This window comes from Eurypyga helias, unplaced genomic scaffold (genome assembly GCF_000690775.1).
Source record: "Eurypyga helias isolate BGI_N326 unplaced genomic scaffold, ASM69077v1 scaffold11786, whole genome shotgun sequence".
NCBI lineage: Eukaryota > Metazoa > Chordata > Aves > Eurypygiformes > Eurypygidae > Eurypyga > Eurypyga helias.
Window position 1 is genome coordinate 29,168 of NW_010258673.1, and position 18,144 is coordinate 47,311.

Here is an 18,144-nt window from a genome sequence, read left to right on the forward strand (position 1 = left end):
CATGAAACTCGGCGGGTTCCGTTTCCTGCTGCTCATATGAAACCTTCCCTCCAGATTTGGTTATCTTGGTTTGCACACTGAATTTTCTTCTGTTCATCTTCAAATTCATTTCAAAATTAAAGGGAAATGGTCACATATATTAAAACTCACCTGGCTTCCAGTACTGCAATACTGACATGTGCAGCACACAATCGATGGGGAATCCCCTACCTGCCAGCAGAGAGCCCACACTGCAGAAACAGCGGTTTTGATCATCTACGGAAGTCACAAAAACAAGGTTGAAATAACTAGTTTTCACCACTGGTGGGACACGGCAGTTACTTTGTGTTTTAATAATGACCCGTATTAGGAAAATCCATTCTGAGAGAGTGATAACTCCTCTTTTGAACAAAGATTATTTATATTCAGTACTCAATCAGTCAATCCAGATATGGATTGATAGTGAGGAACTGTACAGTGATTTTGAATGACAAAGGCCCATTTTTCTAGGTCCTGTAATTTGGATGTGAATTACATTATAGTCATTTCCCACGCACTTTACAGAGGAGGCAGATTCTTGGGGACCCAAAGAGGCAGATATGCATTTTAGTAAAACCATGGGCACCAACACAAGCTCTGTTCCTAACTCTGCAAGGAGAAGGTATGTGAAGGATTAGGCTGTTCGTAATCAAACTCATGCACCAAAAACTTTGCTAAAAGTTCAGACTGGCATCTGAATGATGCATGCCTGAAAACAGGTGCCAAGCACTGGTAAGGTGGGTGAATACATTCGGGAATATTTGTCCTGCAAAACATAAACCCACTTGTTTGTTACAAATAACCTGTTTTTATTCAAAAGTATATTGTTAAAGAGGAGTTCAGTTTTCAAAGAAACGTAGTAGACTTGCACTGTAATAAGGTTTTTGCCCACATTCTTCCCAGGAATGATATGCTAACCGCTGGTAGCTGGATTTCCCCAAACGCACAGAGGTTCCAGCACTTCACAAGTAGCAGCCTCTTTAGTAAAGGCATTTCATAGAATCATTCAATGGTTTGGGCTGGAAGGGACCTTTAAAGGTCACCTAGTCCAACCACCCTGCCATGAGCAGGGACATCCTCAACTACATGAGGTTGCTTAGAGCAAATTCAAGTCTTTCTGCTGCCCATATTCTAACACCTGATAATTTGAAGGACATGCAGGTGAGATTCAAAGTAAATGACAGGAAATGGAGCTAAACTCTTCCGTGGTTCATCACAAGCAGATCTGACTCTAAGAGAACATCACAGACAACATCTAGCTTTCAAATCTTTATGTATTTGAGACTATGTAGCTATCTTCAGTTTTCCCATTTCTTGAAGTAACTTTCTGCTACTTCACCCGTATAGTAGACAAATATTTTCAGAGGGAGGTGGAGGAAATGGTGATTTGAATGATGCGCTTTCGGTATGCAGTTCTCATTCAAAACTGTCAAGTTGGAAACCTGTTTTAATTGCTATAATTACCATTCTTTCCTAAGCAGGACTCTTCTAACTGAATTAGACTTCTATAGTGTGGCTTTCGTTCATTGGTTATAGATAGGATCTCAGGATAACGGGGAGGTTTCTAATCCAACCTGCTCTACGCAGAATCAGCTATAGGCTCAAACCAGGTTGCTCTGGGCTTTATCCAGTCTGGTCTGGAAGATCTTCAAGGGTGGAGCTGGCCTAAGCCCCTGGGCAGCTGGCTCCACTGCCTGTAAGGGGGAAAAAGATTTTCTATACATCCACGAACTACTCCTGTGCCAACTTGCACCGTGTGTCTCATCCTCCTAACGCACACTGTTGAGAGCCTGGTTTCATCTTCTTGATGACCCCCATAAAGGTGCTTTCCAACAGCATCCCTACTCAGCTGTACAACGTTTGTAATTCCTCCTTTGTAGCCTGTCCGTTCTTCTACCCCCGTGTACACTGCTTTTTGAATCTGAGCTCTGTCATGAGTTCCCTGCTTAGCCACGACATTCTCCTGAGAGATCTGTTTGTTTTCCTGAGTGTCCGGACAGACCCCCCTGGAGTCTGGAGTAACAGGCCAGTAACAAGGCAATCTTTGGACGAAGCCATCCCTGTGAGGACATTTTTGGTCAAAGTGAAAGCTGTAGCCGAGCCTGCACTGCTGTGATAATTCAGCTAGGAAATTTACTACAACAAATATAAAACAGACACTTGAAACTGTTGGTAATTCTACAGAAAAGTCTTTATCAGCATAATTCCACTTAATGCTTCAGTAATATCTTTCCTGTTTAAAGTGCCTAAAAACATTTTCAAAATGGAAACCAAGTGTTTTAGTGTGCTGTAGGTGTTCAATCAAAACGTTTTATGATTCTAAAAGTGAAGGATACAGAATATTAACATCTACCAGAACAGTAAGAGAGACAAAGTGTGTGATTTTTCTCCATTAAGAGTGAGGCGAAACTGAAGCCTGCAGATCTCAAAGGCTAAACTCGTACTGAGATCACATCACATTGCCATGTTGACAGTAAAAACACTCAGCAAACTCTGCCTCACACCCCACTATCTCAGGCCCTGTTCTCACATAGTTTTTCTGCTTAATAACACACAAGAAAATGCACTGGTTCAGTGCACCAGTGTGCGACTGCATAAAAATGTGAGTAGGTGATCAGAAATGTGTGCGTTTCCCAGATGGTGCGTGATGAACACATTTCCTGCGCTACCGAACATCAGACACAGGAAGCATCACCATCAGCACCCAAAAGTCACTGTATTGCATTTTTTTTCTCTTTCTCTCTCTCTCTCTTTTTTTTTTTTTTTTAATCCAGGTGTCAGTAAGTATGGCTGAGAACTAAAACTGCCCTGATTTCACAGAAATAAAACGGTTAATTTGTTTCAGATGGAAAGCCCCAGAACGAAAAGGATCCAATTTCTGATAAATTGTATAAGCTTATTATACTCTAATAAAGAAATGGTCATAAAAAAAGTTACTCCGTATGAGTGTCTCAGAGTGAAGTGTGCTTCAGTATGACAAGGAAATACAGATATAAAATTCCTTGTACTGACTTTATACTATAAACACGATTCTTAATGCTAACAACATTTATTGTAAATATTGTTAATATTTTTCTGTAAAGATAAACCACAAAAGAGAAAATAGTAAATGTAAGAACAATTATATTAAGGAACGTTTTTTATTGGAGACTTCCAACGGTGACGCACAACAGCCACAAGTCAGTAACATGACTGAAGTCACTGAAGCTGGGAGCTCAGTGCCCATGGAAAGTTTTAGAGGCTGAGACAGACACAGGACAAACCTGTCATAATCTCCTTACGTAGCTAGCAGGCATACCAGCATGGATGCAGTGAATGGAATACATTTTAATCTCCATATGATCCATAAAAATGGGGAACACTTCATTTATAGGCTCTCCACAGTGATTTCGAGAGCTCCTGTCAGGTCTCTACCTTCATGGTAAAAAAAAAAATAATACACAAAGTCTTCTACAGAAGCAAGGGAAACTCCTAAAAAAGAAAATAAAAAATCCCCTAAAAGCATTCTGCAGATACTTCAGAAGTAGACGGGGCAATTTTGGACACAACGGGCAGTTTGCAGGACTGTTTCTCTGAAGTAATTTTATACTGAGGAAGTGAAAGAGATAAAGCAGAATTTAGGAAAGGTCTAGTCAGTTGTCCTTCAGAGTCAAGGGTCTGGCCATGCGTGAGCTGAAACACTGAGCCAACCATGTCCTTTACTCATATGATGCTGCCCACAGACAAATGCAACAAGGCTTTTCCAGGTGGAAGATCATTACCCAAAGGTTAACTCGTGGCATCCCTTGCTCTAGGTTGGCATTAAACTTCAGATATTTTTAAAATATAAAAGCCCTCTTGTATTTTGAGAAGTGTGATACCATTCAGTCCCGGTTACACCTTACTGGCTGCAAAAATAAAACTACCATTGCAATAATTTGGAATAAAAGCTAATATTATGAACATCTAAAAGTTCACACCAAGGAAATCTCTCAAAAAAGCTCAATTCTCAATCAAATCAGTCCAACACTAAGAATGAGACCACTAAAACCAGTAGCAAGATTTTCATCTCGGTAGCTTCAGGATTTCAATCCAGAAAGCATTTGCTTGTAGCATAAATTAGATCTAAAAGAAAATTAGTAATGGATACCATCACTCCGTTATACACCGACTGCAGGATACTAGAGAAAATGTTAATGTTCCAAAATATTATCCCTACCGCTCAAAAGCGCCCCTTTTTTTTTAATGAACACTGCTTCCTCTCGCATAGAAACTAGTTTCTATTTCCTTTAAGTGCCTCTTTTGCTTGAGAGATGGATTATCAGTAGTTCACCTCTTTAGGTCATGTAAGAGACAAGAAGCGTTTCACAGAAATCACTTGTTTTCATAGCTAAGTTAAAGCTCAGCTATGTCACCGGCAAGTGGACGTTTTGCAGCGGGGCAGCGTTGCTTCTCTGGGCACTCGAGTTCAGCCAGCTCCGCACAGATTTGGCCAGATAACTCCAGAAAAGCATATGATGGACAGAGAAGGTACAGTAAAGCTCATGCTGGCCACACATGGAAGCTAACAGCTTCCCTAAGCCAAACCGAGCTGAAATGGAAAATGAAGGAGGGTAAGGCCAGTCAAGAGCAACCAAACAGGAGCCTAAAAGCAGAAGTCAGAAGGAGAAGCTTGAAATCATTTACACCAGCAAGTGGGATTTAGAGAGTTCATGGGACTTTTTATCCTCTTTGCTCTAACTAAGCCTGTCCAATGTTGTAATCTTGGAAATTCTCCCACATTTTCTCTCTCTCTTGCACTCCACCAAGTGGTCACCAGAAAGAAGGGGAAACAGTGCATGGAAACGGGTTGAATACAAGCGTTTGCAAGTTCCTTCTGTGCACATTAAGAAGTGAGATGAATTACTCATCACAAACCTACAAGAGATCTGGAAAGCAGTAAAACCCAGCTGGTGATAGCCAGCTGTGCTGCTGTTGCTGCAAAATAAAAAAATGCTCCTCTGTCCTTTCATTGGACAGAGTCAATGAGGCGATGCCAACGTTAGGACAGAAGGTTCTGTAACAAATGATGGGATTGTTCTAGTAGGCCCTAAAACTGTAAGGCTCAAAATATACTTTTTGCAATTTCCTGTAATCATAATAATAGAAGGAAACCAAACAAGAAAGTATTTCAAGCAGAAATTAGCTGTCATGCTCTGCATGAAATAGTGCACAGTATTATATAGGTAGATTAAGACTGAGGGACATGAAAGACAGGTCTGTTACCCACCACCTCAGGATGAAACTGAAGAAAAAACAAAACAGTAAATTAGGAGGACAGAAGTCATGTGAAAAGCTCTCCACTGGGTCAGGGGGTAACTATTCCTCATGGTATCATGTTAAATCCCACCAGAGCCGGGACTACACTTCTGTCTGCAGGAAACAAGAGTAGTGAACCTGAGTATGGCTGAACGCATGGGATTTTGAAGTACTGTATTTTTCAAGTTATGTTAAAAATAAGTAGCACTTTTGACACTACAAATGTCAAGTCAGGGTATTCAGAACAATAGAATCATGCAAGCTGGAGGGTACAGACATCTCGTCCATCTGCGGGACCTAGTCCAACTCCTGTTCAAAGCAGGATCCTCTACAATAAACATGTTCATAGTTAGCAAAACATTTTTGCTTTAGGAGATTCTGTGCAGGTGTTTTCCTGGTTCTCTGTGGTCTACAGAAGCAGAATGTATCTCAAATAACAGAAAAATTCTTGTCAGCCCTATTAATCTATGGTTTCTCTTTTTCCTCTCACTGTAATTGTACACATACCTTAGTCTTGTAGACACTTTTCCCATCCTTAGAATCTTTTGGGTTGGAAAAGACCTTTAAGATCATAAAGTCCAGCTGTTAACCTAACACTGCCAAATCCACCACTAAACCATGTCCTTCAGCACCTCGGCTACAGGACTCAAAGGTATCTACAGGTATCTCCAGGGATGGTGACTCAAGCACCTCCCTGAGTAGCCGTTCCAATGCCTGACAACCCTTTCAGTGAAATTTTTCCTAATATCTGATTGAAACCTCCCCTGATACAACTTGAGGCCGTTTCTTCTTGTCCTATCACTTGAAATCAGGTAACTTGCATTGCGATCAACAAATAAAATCTTAAAGATGAGTAGGCTTGAATAGAAAGAGTGAGTCACAGTCAGTGAAATATTCCATCAAGAAAAAATGGATACTCTAAAGATCATAATTACTCAGAGGAAGAAAGTAACTGTCCACAGTGGGGGAAAAAAAAAAAAAGATAGTGGCTTAGAGTAAGCCAGAGAGGCAGCATTGATTTTCTTTGCACAGGGATAACGAGCAGCAGTAGTAATGCAGAAGCTGGGGTTTGCTGATTTGGAAGACTGGAGTGGACTCTCAGATGACAGCTTAGAGGGTCAGGACATAACATTAGCATATTAAAAGCATTTTACGTTCAGGATATGAGAACAGCAGCACATAAGAATGTCAGCTAATGCCAGGTGGTCTGCTTGGTAACCACAACCTTTTCCTCCTTTAGACTACAGTAGTCCACATATTCCTCCTTCCCTTTTGACCACTTTCAAGTCCAGTAGAATAAGAATCCTAAAAGCAAAGGCTACTACCTACCTACCCCAGAGGTGTAATATCTTCCAACTGATCTCCCAACAGGAACATCAGAAGGAGAGTAGGTAGTTCAGAAATGAGGCTGGGAAAGACTTCAGACTCACACAAGCTTGTCAGATAAAAGCCAAGGTAATTAATGCAGTGTGCCAGAAAACAAGTTTGTGGCCTCTGCTGAGGCCTTGTTTCAGAAGCCTTTAAAACAGCAAGGCCAAAGCTCACAGGGAAATGAATCTATTTCACCCCACAAAGTACACTGTTGTCTAATACTGACATAACTGCTCTCCTTTACCAAATGAAACACATGGAATACAATTCAACTATTGTGTGACAGCAGCATTACCTGGATGTAAACAACAAGAATACTATCCCTTATTTACTCATGAAAATATTTATTGCATGAAAGTGAAGTACCAAGACCATGCAGCAGCATGTAGCAATCCCTTTCTAGAGGAAGGTCTGAAGCAACACCTGTAACATGCGTTGATATGTTTAACAAATCCCAAAGGTAAAGATAGTCACTTCGTTTTAAATGGAGAACAGACATTCCTTGTCTGGTAACGAACTGTCAGCAGTCCTGCATTGATAAGAGGCACAGACAAGCAGACTGCCCTGTTCTTCAGGGGAGCAACCCTAATGCCTCTTACACATAACCTACTGATGGCTTATACCTACTTGTAATTATAAATTCAAAACAATGCTCTCCTTTTAGCCTGAGATTGCAAAGTCCTGAGGGATGTGGTAGAGAATAGGGATTTTCCCTTGATGTAACTTTTGTCTCTTGCCTTTTACCCTTTCATTGCACCCTTCAGAGAAGAGTGGTTGCAGCATCTCTACAACCCTCCCAGTAATTCAGGGAGGAGAGCTACTAATTGAAGAAACAGTGAGACACCGAGAGGGCTGAACGTCAAAGCCCAGCATGCTAGGTATGAAAACAAATACAGTACTGATAACATCTCTTCCTTTTTAGCCTTGTTCACGGGGGTTAAGAGCAGTTGGTAAATAAATACCTCTGCTTTACAAAGGTCAGTGTTTACCTGATAGTGTAGAAATAAATGTTTCCTGCAGTACAACCTATGCAGACATATTTATGTCACTGCTAATATTCAGAGGATCAGTAGCCTCCTGTGGTTAAAACCACCCTGACGCAGACCGTCTGTCCTTGCATGCACATCTGTCTGCAGGCAGCTTTCTGTGCCCCCGAGTCCTGCGTGTCACGGTTCACTATGAAACCGTAGATATCCCAGCAAGTTCTCAGTTACCATCATCATATGCAGCCCCGTACAAATCACTGATGAGCTGCTTATAAGCAAAGTTATATGCATTATTAAATAAAACAAAATCCTTGAAAATTCCCAGGAAAAAAACCCCAACCTACAAACAAGCAGAAATTGGGATGCCTAGGGGGCAGATTAAGTCCTTGATTTATAAATCATCAGCCCAGACTGATAAATAGAGGGCAACAATTAATTCTTCATCATGCTTTGTATCCACGGCTGCTTCTTGCAGTGAAACTCAACTATTTACAAAGGATGCAAATCTCCCTCAAGCACATTGTAACGTTCACATTGTCTTTACAAACAATAGCTCTTCAACCTAAATCAGTATTTACACATGCTGAATCGCTTCAAATTATGGAGGCAAGTAGTGTGCTTCCACATAATCTGACTTGGAAAAATGAAACTGAACTTAGTCTTTGCTGCTTCAAAACCCTTTACCATGAAAATCACTCAAACATTTTCACAGCACTTGTGTCTATACCGATGTGATTACTCTGTCTGATGTAGTATTCTAGCTTGAAGAGCAATTGGCGACTTGCAAATAGCTGGTTTCATATGGAACTTTAATACTGGCATATCTTAAAGTACTTTTTTTCTAATATTCCACTGAGCCCATCAAATCACTGGTAAAGTATGAAATTTCAGAACGCAGGCATGTAGCAGGTGAATTTTGTCAAGATAAAACTGCAGTATTTGCAGCCCGTTAGATAAACCCAAGAAGTACTACTGATTTGAACGTACCAATCAGAAAGGGACAAGAATTCAAAGTTCTAGAGGGTTTTTTTTTTTAATTGGTAACACAGACATACGCAGACACACAAAACAAACCCAAAGTAATTCAGTCTCATCCGGTTTAACCTCGACCACGAGACACCGCTGTCTGTTTTCTTTCTCAAAAGACTCACGTCAGCGTGTACTGAAAAAAAGGGAACTTCCAGTTTGTGGTGAGGATACACGATAAACAGATCTGTTCACACCAACCAGCAGGGCTGCCTGCGTCAATAAAAGGCGGTAGCAGAGTCAGGGAACTGGCATTTGGTGCTTGGAGGATTATCGCTGCAGAAGTCGCTTCGCATTAAGTAAAATGCCAGGATTTTTTTTTTCCCACAACAACATGTCTGAATTAAATGGAAAAGAAGACTGCAAGATTGCAGAAGGCAAAATCCATAAAAAGAAGCAAAAGGCTTTGTAAGTATATACTTCTTAGTATGAACTCTAATGGATTAAAGTGAAAATAGCACTAGAATCCTGGAGCTCAAGAATCAGCACCATGTTTCAGGCTAAATGACTGCAAAGCCTGCTCAAAGCCCAGGAATAGAGTGCCATTAACAGTGGCTTGAGCTGATGCACACCAATGAATTCATTCCCCTAAGGAGTCAGGAGTAGATTTTGGATACGCTGGGAGCCTCTTAGTCTTTTGAAAAATGTTACTTGGATAAGTAACTTCCCAGACTTCAGTCACAGGATGGAGCTGTCAGCCTGTTTAAAAGTTTTAAGACTTTTAAGTAAAACTAAAATGCAACTGTAAACTTATGGATGACAAAGATGTCTGTTCATTGGTTTCAGTGGTGCAGACCTCAAAAATTATTTGAAGTGCATGGTACCCCATATCGAATCTGGGATCAAGACTTCTAACTCCAGAAATGTCACGTAAGTACTGAGAATCACGGTTATAGGTACAGCTAGATCACTATAAACTGAACTATTGTGTTAATTTCTAAACTACTTCTAGAAAAACAAATATGATAATAATGCCTAGAATTTCCAGAATTCAAAAGAGGTGAACATTAGGAAGTGGAAACTATTCATGGAGTTAAGGGCTTTTTCTTAGTGATATCTAATATGTTTGCAACAAACGGTGAGGAAGGGGACAGCCAAATCTATTTCCTTCAGAGGGACATTGTATCCATTCTCTAAAGATTTACAAGAAAGGAAGCTTCACGCTTAAATGAAGAGCAGGGGTACTACCATTCTTACTTCAGGAATATGGAAACAGAAGTATAGATACAAAATTATTTGGCCATAGTTGCAATAAAAGCTCAGATGAGCTGGGAACAGAATTTAGGGTAATACCAGTTTCTTGAATGTCCACCTCTCTCATTATTCTTCTCAATGTGGGCTTGCCTCCAGCATCTCAGATTTTGAGAAAGCTGTAAGTTGAATAAATACCTGGTACATTTTCCTAGGATAGAATAATAAATTGTAAAATTTGTCTCCTTTAAACATGAAAATAAAACCACATGGTTTCTTGCCTAAAGTCTTTTTTTTTTTTTTTTTTGATCACCTTAGGTTTTCTGCAGAGGAAGTAACACAGTGGTCCCAGTCTTTGGAAAAGCTCTTGGCTAGCCAAAGTAAGTCTAGTACATCAGCATGACTTCGTTCTTGTTGTGAGGGCAAAATTTTCTCTAATCTCACCAAATAGGCAAAGCTATAGAATTCCACAAACACTGCCAGAGAACGGCCAATTGCATTTCAGTTATTTACAGCTTCAGTGTAACATGGCTACTCTGTCCAGCTTTGCTTCCAAGTTTGGGGATTTTCCTTCCATTTCCTACTCCTGCTATAGAAATAAACCCCAAATAGCTGGACTAAAAATATCTGTCCTTGCATAACATGTCAGTTTAATTTGGAATTTTCTGTCTGCTTGTACCCTAAGACAAATCATTTAGGTAGGATTAGAATCTATGGATGTATTTTGGTAGCCAGGGTCTAAATCTAAAAGCACTGAACATAATTAGGAAGAGTCCAATCACCCTTAATATTGGAGTATCCGGCAAGACTAGTGTTAGGGTATTTCGGTGAGATTTCAATATAACTCCTGCTATTTATTTTATCCTCTCTGGTCACAAATATCATGCTATAAATGATGGTGTATTTATGTTGGCTTTAGGTGGTCAAGGTGTCTTTCGGGAGTTCCTGAAGTCAGAGTTCAGCGAGGAAAACATCGAATTCTGGTTAGCTTGTGAGGATTACAAGAAAACCAAGTCTGATCACTTACAGTGCAAAGCAGAGAGGATTTATGAGGAGTTTGTTCAGTCAGATGCTATTAAACAGGTATGTACAAAGTTAATCTGTCTACTGTTACAGTACAAGGATTCTGGAAATCAGAAGATGGAAGTGTAGTTCCACTGAGATGCTCATGCACTCATTCAGTTAACCAGGAAGAAGACACAGGTGCATGTTTTTATGAGCACATTTGCACCCTTACTATCTTCAGACGTGAGATTATCAGATCTCACAAATAGAGTCACACAGTACAGGCCAGGACTCCCATGAGCAGAAGCTCAGCAGAGGCACCAGTGGCTCAGCACAGGATGCTGTCCTCTGAGACAGCCCAGTTTTAATTGTTGCTGGTGCTCAGAGTCAGATACTTCGAGCGCTTTGCTAGTAGGGGTGCCATGCATTATTTCTTGTCTCTTAAAATATGTGGACATTCTGGAGAATTAGAAGTAGTGTACATTGATCCTGTTTCAAGTTGGAGACTCTCATTCTACACAGGATTTCTCCTATTCTTTTAAATGGAGGTTTGATTGGAGGTTGTCCCTCTACTGACTCCATTGTTGGGTTGTATTACTTCTGACTCCGTAAGAAACTGCATTTCTATAGTTACTAGCAATTTTTGTGCACGACTGGGACATAAGCATTAGAATTCCTTCATTGCAGTTCTGATACTGAACTATCACACCAAGTTCTATGTCTGGTTATTTGTTTATTGACAAAACAAAGGGACAGGTATATGAGAGAGTACATTTTTTAGATGTCAATGGCATTTGTTTTTCACTTTCCAGATCAATATTGACTATCAGATGAGGGAAGCAACAGCCAGAAGGGCTCAAGCCCCAACTCACACAAGTTTTGATGAAGCCCAGAAAACTGTGTATATCCTCATGGAAAGGGATTCATATCCGAGATTTTTGAAATCCAAAGCCTACTTGAACCTTTTGAACCAGCTACAAATCAACACTTCAAAATGAAGTGTATAAGGCAGTGAAGAGCCAGTTAGACTCTGTGTCAAATAACCTGAGGAGAGATCCTTCAGGGTGGTTGGATCTCGGCAGGAGAACTCCCGCCTTGCGAGGAGAGATACGAGGAGATGCAAACAGCTCCACAGCCAAGAAAATACAGGATTAAAACTGGCAAGACTTACAAGGATCAGAGCAGCACAGGGAGAAAATCCTCTCCTTTCATACACCATGGAGTCAAGAGAGGATATGAATACTATTTATTGTTTGAACCACACTGTGAACATTGAACCAAAGAACGGCTGATTTTTAGGAAATCCAAGACTAGCAAGCTGAGTCTTGGAAAAGATTCATCAAGTTCAGAAGAAAAATGTTGACTGACAATTTTGTGCATAACAGGAAAATATCCAGACAAGACTGATTAATGGCTTTTTTGAATCTGTGAAGTGTCAATAAGCTTGAGGGCAGCTCCATGATGCTATTATGCTATGTAAATGTATTATAAATTGACATATCTTAAAATGGATATATTTTAAATTATGTAAGAATTATATAAGCTGTACTTTTACTGAGTTTGTATTCAACTGGCAGGTATGTAGCATCTTTTCTGTTTAATTTATTGCAAAATAATAAGCAACTCTTCAATCAAATCTACTTAAAAATAAAGTTTAATGGTCATTGAACACCTTATTTTAAGTGATCTTTCAGTACTTCAGTAGTTACGGTGGAAACACATCATTCCCTTCTGTCCCACTATGCCACTACTTCCCATCTCCTTATGCAAATATTTTTTGCCTACACCACCTTTTCCCTTTTTTTGCCCGTTTTACATAACCACAATCTTGGTTATCTGGAGTAGGTGATCCTGACCTTCATAGACCCAACCTCACAACCCCCAAAAGAAAAACAAACAAACCCCACTCCCAAAATTAAAAAAAAAGTCTGAATTTCCTTCCCCCAGCTACCAGCACTCGAGTCAAATCTCAAACAGAGAAAACATGCAATCACTGAACCCACAGTGCAGTCTGCTTCGATACGGATGTGTTGAGCACGGCAGATCACCCACGCTTGCTTACGTATAGATGCAGTAACTGCTGAGACTCAATACCAGTCATATTCCTTGTGGTATTAGTACTGCTCAGCCTAATCTTGGCAAGACCCAGGTGATTTACAATACCAATACTAGCATCAGAAGTAATTTAATTTCACTGCAAGTGTTTTATTAAATTGACTCTAAAATATGCAATGTTACGAGTAGCCTGTACCACAGTGGGGAGTGATGAAAACTAAAGTAAAATAAAAACGTTGCAATTACGCTTGTACTACGTAACTGCAGACATGGGCAGTACAAAATCCCAAGCGTTTAAGATCTCGTGACATTAGACTCCATAATGAAAATAAGCCAAACCATTCCCTGGTCTTGATGAGTTACCATCATGAGACACAGACATCATACGGGTGGCAATGCAAGATTGTATCTCACCCTTGCAGATTTTCCATTTTCCAAAATAACATGAGCTTAGTCAGGCACAAGCCATTATTCCGTACCAAATGGAGAAGCTGTAAGCCCTCAGACGTCACCTCACGGGGAGAGCAGACCGTGGTCACACTGCCACGCTTTGGGGACCTTTGGTCTGCGCTTGGAGGTCCCAGTCTTCAGCATTAGAAGCAAAACTGCTGGAAGGAACATAGCTAAGTGACAGTTGCTGCCAACTCCCACCATCACCTACTGTTGTAGCTAGAATCCACTGCAAATCCCATCTTTCTACTTTCCAAGGCCAGTGAATGCAGAACAAAGCAATCTGATCTTGCAGTACTGTTTCCCTTTTGTTAAATACGTATACCTGAGGAACCCTCTGATTACAAAACCTGAATGCTCCTGAAACAACGTAAACCAGACTCCACTTGGCTTGCTCTCACATGAATTAATTTTCCAGGTTCAGTAGGAATTCCTGTGAAGAAGAAATAACAACTATGCCTCCCACACAAGGGGCATCCTCATAGAATCATAGAATGGTTTGGGTTGGAAGGGACCTTAAAGATCATCTAGTTTCCCCCCCCTGCCATGGGCAGGAACACCTTCCACTAGACCAGGTTGATCCAAGCCTCATCCAGCCTGGCCTTGGACACTTCCAGGGATGGGGCATCCACAGCTTCTCTGGGCAACCGGTCCCAGTGCCTCCCCAGCCTCTCCGGGAAGAATTTCTTCCTGATATCCAATCTAAACCTCCCCACTTTCAATTTAAACCTGTTACCCTTGTCCTGTCACTACAGGCCTTTGTAAAAAGTCCCCCCACAGCTTTTTTGTACACCCCCCCCCCCCCCCAGGCACTGGAAGGTGCTATAAGGTCTCCCCAGAGCCTTCTCTTCTCCAGGCTGAACACCCCAACTCTCCCAGCCTGTCCCCATGGCAGAGGGGCTCCAGCCCTCAGAGCATTCAAGTAACTTTATTCTTTTGACTGTAAATCCCTTAAATTAATATGAGCCCAGTCCTCGTTCACTTACTGCCCCCATGGTTTCACAATTTTGCTGTGATTTAGCCCAACACCTGTATGAAATTTCAGACTAAAATCATATTTCATAGTATGGCTGATCAGGAGATAAATATATATATGTATTAATGGCTTGTTGCTGCCAGAGAGGACTGTCAGAAGCAACTTAATCTACTCTTAGGGAGGCATCTGGGTGGGGTGATGGGCAGATACGTGTTTCCAACTCAACAGAGGTCTCAGAGGCGGGAATAATGAAAAGAAGGTGCTCTGGAGTTGTGCCATGGTTTGGGTGCTGCAGCAGGCACTACTCCCTGCAAGAGATGGCCAACATCACCGCCTGTGCCCACTGCCCTGTGACCTTGCACTGGGTAGAGCGAAACTTTCCGCTAAAGGCTGTGCACCCACCGAAGCTGCTCAGGTATTCACCGACTGCCTGGAACCCTGCCCCCTGCCCCCTGCCCTCCGCAGCAGAGAGGGTGCACCCGGTCTGCCCAAACAGGAAAAGGTGAGAAAGTGACACTAACGTGCTGGTTCGACCCTTCTAAAAATAAGATAACCTGACCAAAGAGCAACATGGCTCTCGGGGAGCACCTCTACCACTGGTGTTACGTAGAGTTAGTATAGACCAGAATATCTGAGGAGGGAAGAAGAAGGGACTTTTCAGTCTTTTCCACCAGCATCTCTCCTTGGTTCATGATTTGGTACAGTGTGAGAACGGAAAGGTTTTTTCTAAAAAGAAACTATTCCACTCCTTACAACCCAGCCTTGCTACATTTCTAAGTCTGCCACCTCATTTGCAGAAGGAACCTGAAAACAACTACAAAGATCAATCACTCAAGTTATTAATACCAGGGATATTCCAGCCCAATCCAGTGCCCCTGGCAACATGACCATGTTCCACCAAGCAATAAACAGCGCAGCAGAAATTCAGAGCTGACCCTGGGATGCTGTCATAAGCCTCGTATTATGTATCTGTTGCTATAGAGCAGGGCCATAAAAAGCTGCTTGTTTAAACATGGTCCAAGAGACCTGGAAGTATTCTATGGCAATTTATAGTGCCATCCATACTAACCTACTTTATAAAAGCAAGAAGCTATAAGTAACAGTTCCATGGTACAACTGAAAGTTTTTGCAGTATTTTAAGACACTTGATATTTACAGGCTTTAAAAGAGGCCAAAGAGAGATATTTTTATTATTTCTTCAGAGTCCCTTTTTCAAAATGCAGTGTATATAAAGCTTATTTTGCAGTGAATCCTTTTTTTAAATATATTGCCTAAATGGAGGTTCTTTGGGCTGAAAAAACCAGCAGAACATACAGATCAAAGGGATTAAGGACTCAGTATTTTCTGTGATCCTTGTTTCATTTACAAGGCGCATACACCGTACCAAGTTCATTTGCGATTTCCTATTCACCTCCTTCTCCCCCAATCCACGCACACAAATAGCCTGAGTACTACAGGCTGGTTTCACAGCTGTGGGTTGTGCCCTGCTCAGCATGGCAAGCCTTCCAAAACGGGACAAGTTATATGTCGAATACACAAAGTGCTCCTCCCTGGAAACTACCCATTCTCAAAGGAGAAACTTGTGAACAAAAGCTGTTTACTATCTTACAAATTAGCGGGCAACTGGGGGAAACTTTAGTTATCAGTTAGTTAGCTGCTAAAACTTTCCAGAACAATCAGGACTGGCATCCAACACCTACTAAAATATTTCATATGTACGTTAAACCGCTCACATTTTTTTTTTTTAAACTCGATTTAGCTTTCCCTTTTTGGAAAAAAAAGATATACGAGAAAATAAAAAAATATGTAAGAGAATGGAAATTTGCTGTTCCATTCATGGTCTCTGAGAAAAATGATTGAATCAGACTGTCCATCAGCTACAGATCAGTACAGGAAAACAGGATGCAGTACATGGAGAATGCTTAAGATTTGACAGTAGTGATACGACTTTTCTTTAAGTGTTCCACCCTACCCCTGACAAACATTTTCATTGTTTGTCAGTGTTTCAGTACAAAAATCAGTCACTGTACTATCCTTGGTATACTTTTGAAATGAACTAACTTCTCCCTGCTGCAGAGAGTTTTCTTTATAGGAGGACTTAAGAGTCCAGCAGATCCTAAATGTGAATTTAGAAGACTAACTGTAAGCTCTCCAATTTGGAAAACCTTCTCCAAATGTACTCCCTGAAATAGAGATTTTTAATATTATCCCACATAGAACTAAAAATATGGTATAATGTAGCCTTTTAAACATATGGGAGAGAGTGATGCTGTCCATGAAAGCCTGTTAGTAGAGACTTCCTATCATTATGCACAGTGAAGCAGGAAGGAAACTAAAGCTGAAAGGGTGATGAATAGTACAAATTCATCACCTTAGAACCTAAGTGCCACCAGTCCCCGCCCACGCTCTTAAGTAACAGGCTTTTGGGATGCCATTACCTTTATGGTTACAAAATGAGTGTGAAGAGCAAAAGTAGATGACAATAGGTGGAAAAATGAGATGTTCTCATCTTCCATTCAGAGACATGGGTTAATTCCATCAGAGAGTGTGATTTCTATAAATGAAGCTTTTTGAAATAGACTTGTTAGTCATTAAACATGGGCAGAAATTGCATAACAAGTTCTTGCTTAATATTCATTGAATGATTTAAATTTATCTTGGATGCTCAGAAACAAAGTCATGAAGGAGTTACGGTTATCCCCTGGCTTTGTTTGGATAAATACAGCCTCAGTTTTTAGTCACAAAACGATTTGCATCAACAAAGAACTGATGTGCTTATTTTGGAAATAAACTCATTGCCCTCATTTCTCGAAACAGCCCCAGAAAGTACTCTCTTGAAAGACCCCAAAGGTGATCAACATCTTATCTAAAAGTATGTTATCAAAGCACTTATCTAAACTAGTTCAGTGACCAGCTTTCATATGGTCTCCTTCACTAATAAAATCAAAGATAGCTTGGATAAAAAAAGAAATGCAGAAGTTTAAACCTTTCAGGATCACTCTAGACTTGTGTGCAGAGAGAAACAGAGATTAGAAAAACTTCTCTTCAAAGTCTGTTAACAGCCAAAATACTAAAGTAACAGTACAACTGCCTACAAACTTGACATCACTTGAGTCACAAGGCGTTTAGGTTTATTTTTCAAGTTACTGTGGTAGGAGGGCTTCTGCTATCAGAGGACCACCTTTAAAACCAAAACAAACTAAACACTCTTTGCATAATATTAAGAACTTAGTAACCCATGAATTTCATACCACTTGTGGAAGAGGACTGTACTATATTTACTGTAGCAAATGTTTTTTCAACCGTAAAAGGTCAAGAAGCCAGCTTTAGAGATAGAGAAGGGACTTGCTATTGAACAGAATTTGGCCAGATACAGGTGAGCAAGACCACATACTTGTTCATGCCAGTCTGAGGAAATAGTGAACATACTCAGGATGTCCAAATGAAGCCCACAGTCCACCCAGGAGCCATTCATAGGCTGGAACAGACATCTGGAGGATAGGGGGCCCTGGACCAACACAGTCAAATACTCTGACCAACTTGGACCAAACTGCAAACAATAACTTTACAATAAACAAGCAACTACAAGATGGACAACTCTCGTCTTCAAAATGAGTACACTTGCAAGAAAGGTAAGTCATTAGCCCTGTTTACTGCTGCGCTTTTGTGCAAGTGTGTATTGCGGAGTCTGTCAGAGACCTAAGGATGCACAGCACTTTGTTCCCAAAACATGGCATCTACCTCTCTGAAGCCTGATAGAATGGGAGGGTTGAAAGTTCATGTAAAAAC

General features: G+C 40.8%; 1 protein-coding gene across 1 annotated transcript; it reads left to right on the top strand.

Moving 5' to 3' along the window:
* Positions 1 to 8,982: 8,982 nt before the first annotated feature.
* RGS1 (regulator of G-protein signaling 1) lies at positions 8,983 to 11,872 on the top strand. The gene is made up of 5 exons (XM_010154437.1): positions 8,983 to 9,086; positions 9,465 to 9,548; positions 10,188 to 10,249; positions 10,789 to 10,952; positions 11,687 to 11,872. The coding sequence occupies exons 1-5, from the start codon at positions 8,983 to 8,985 to the stop codon at positions 11,870 to 11,872; spliced, it is 600 nt and encodes a 199-aa protein (XP_010152739.1).
* Positions 11,873 to 18,144: the final 6,272 nt, after the last annotated feature.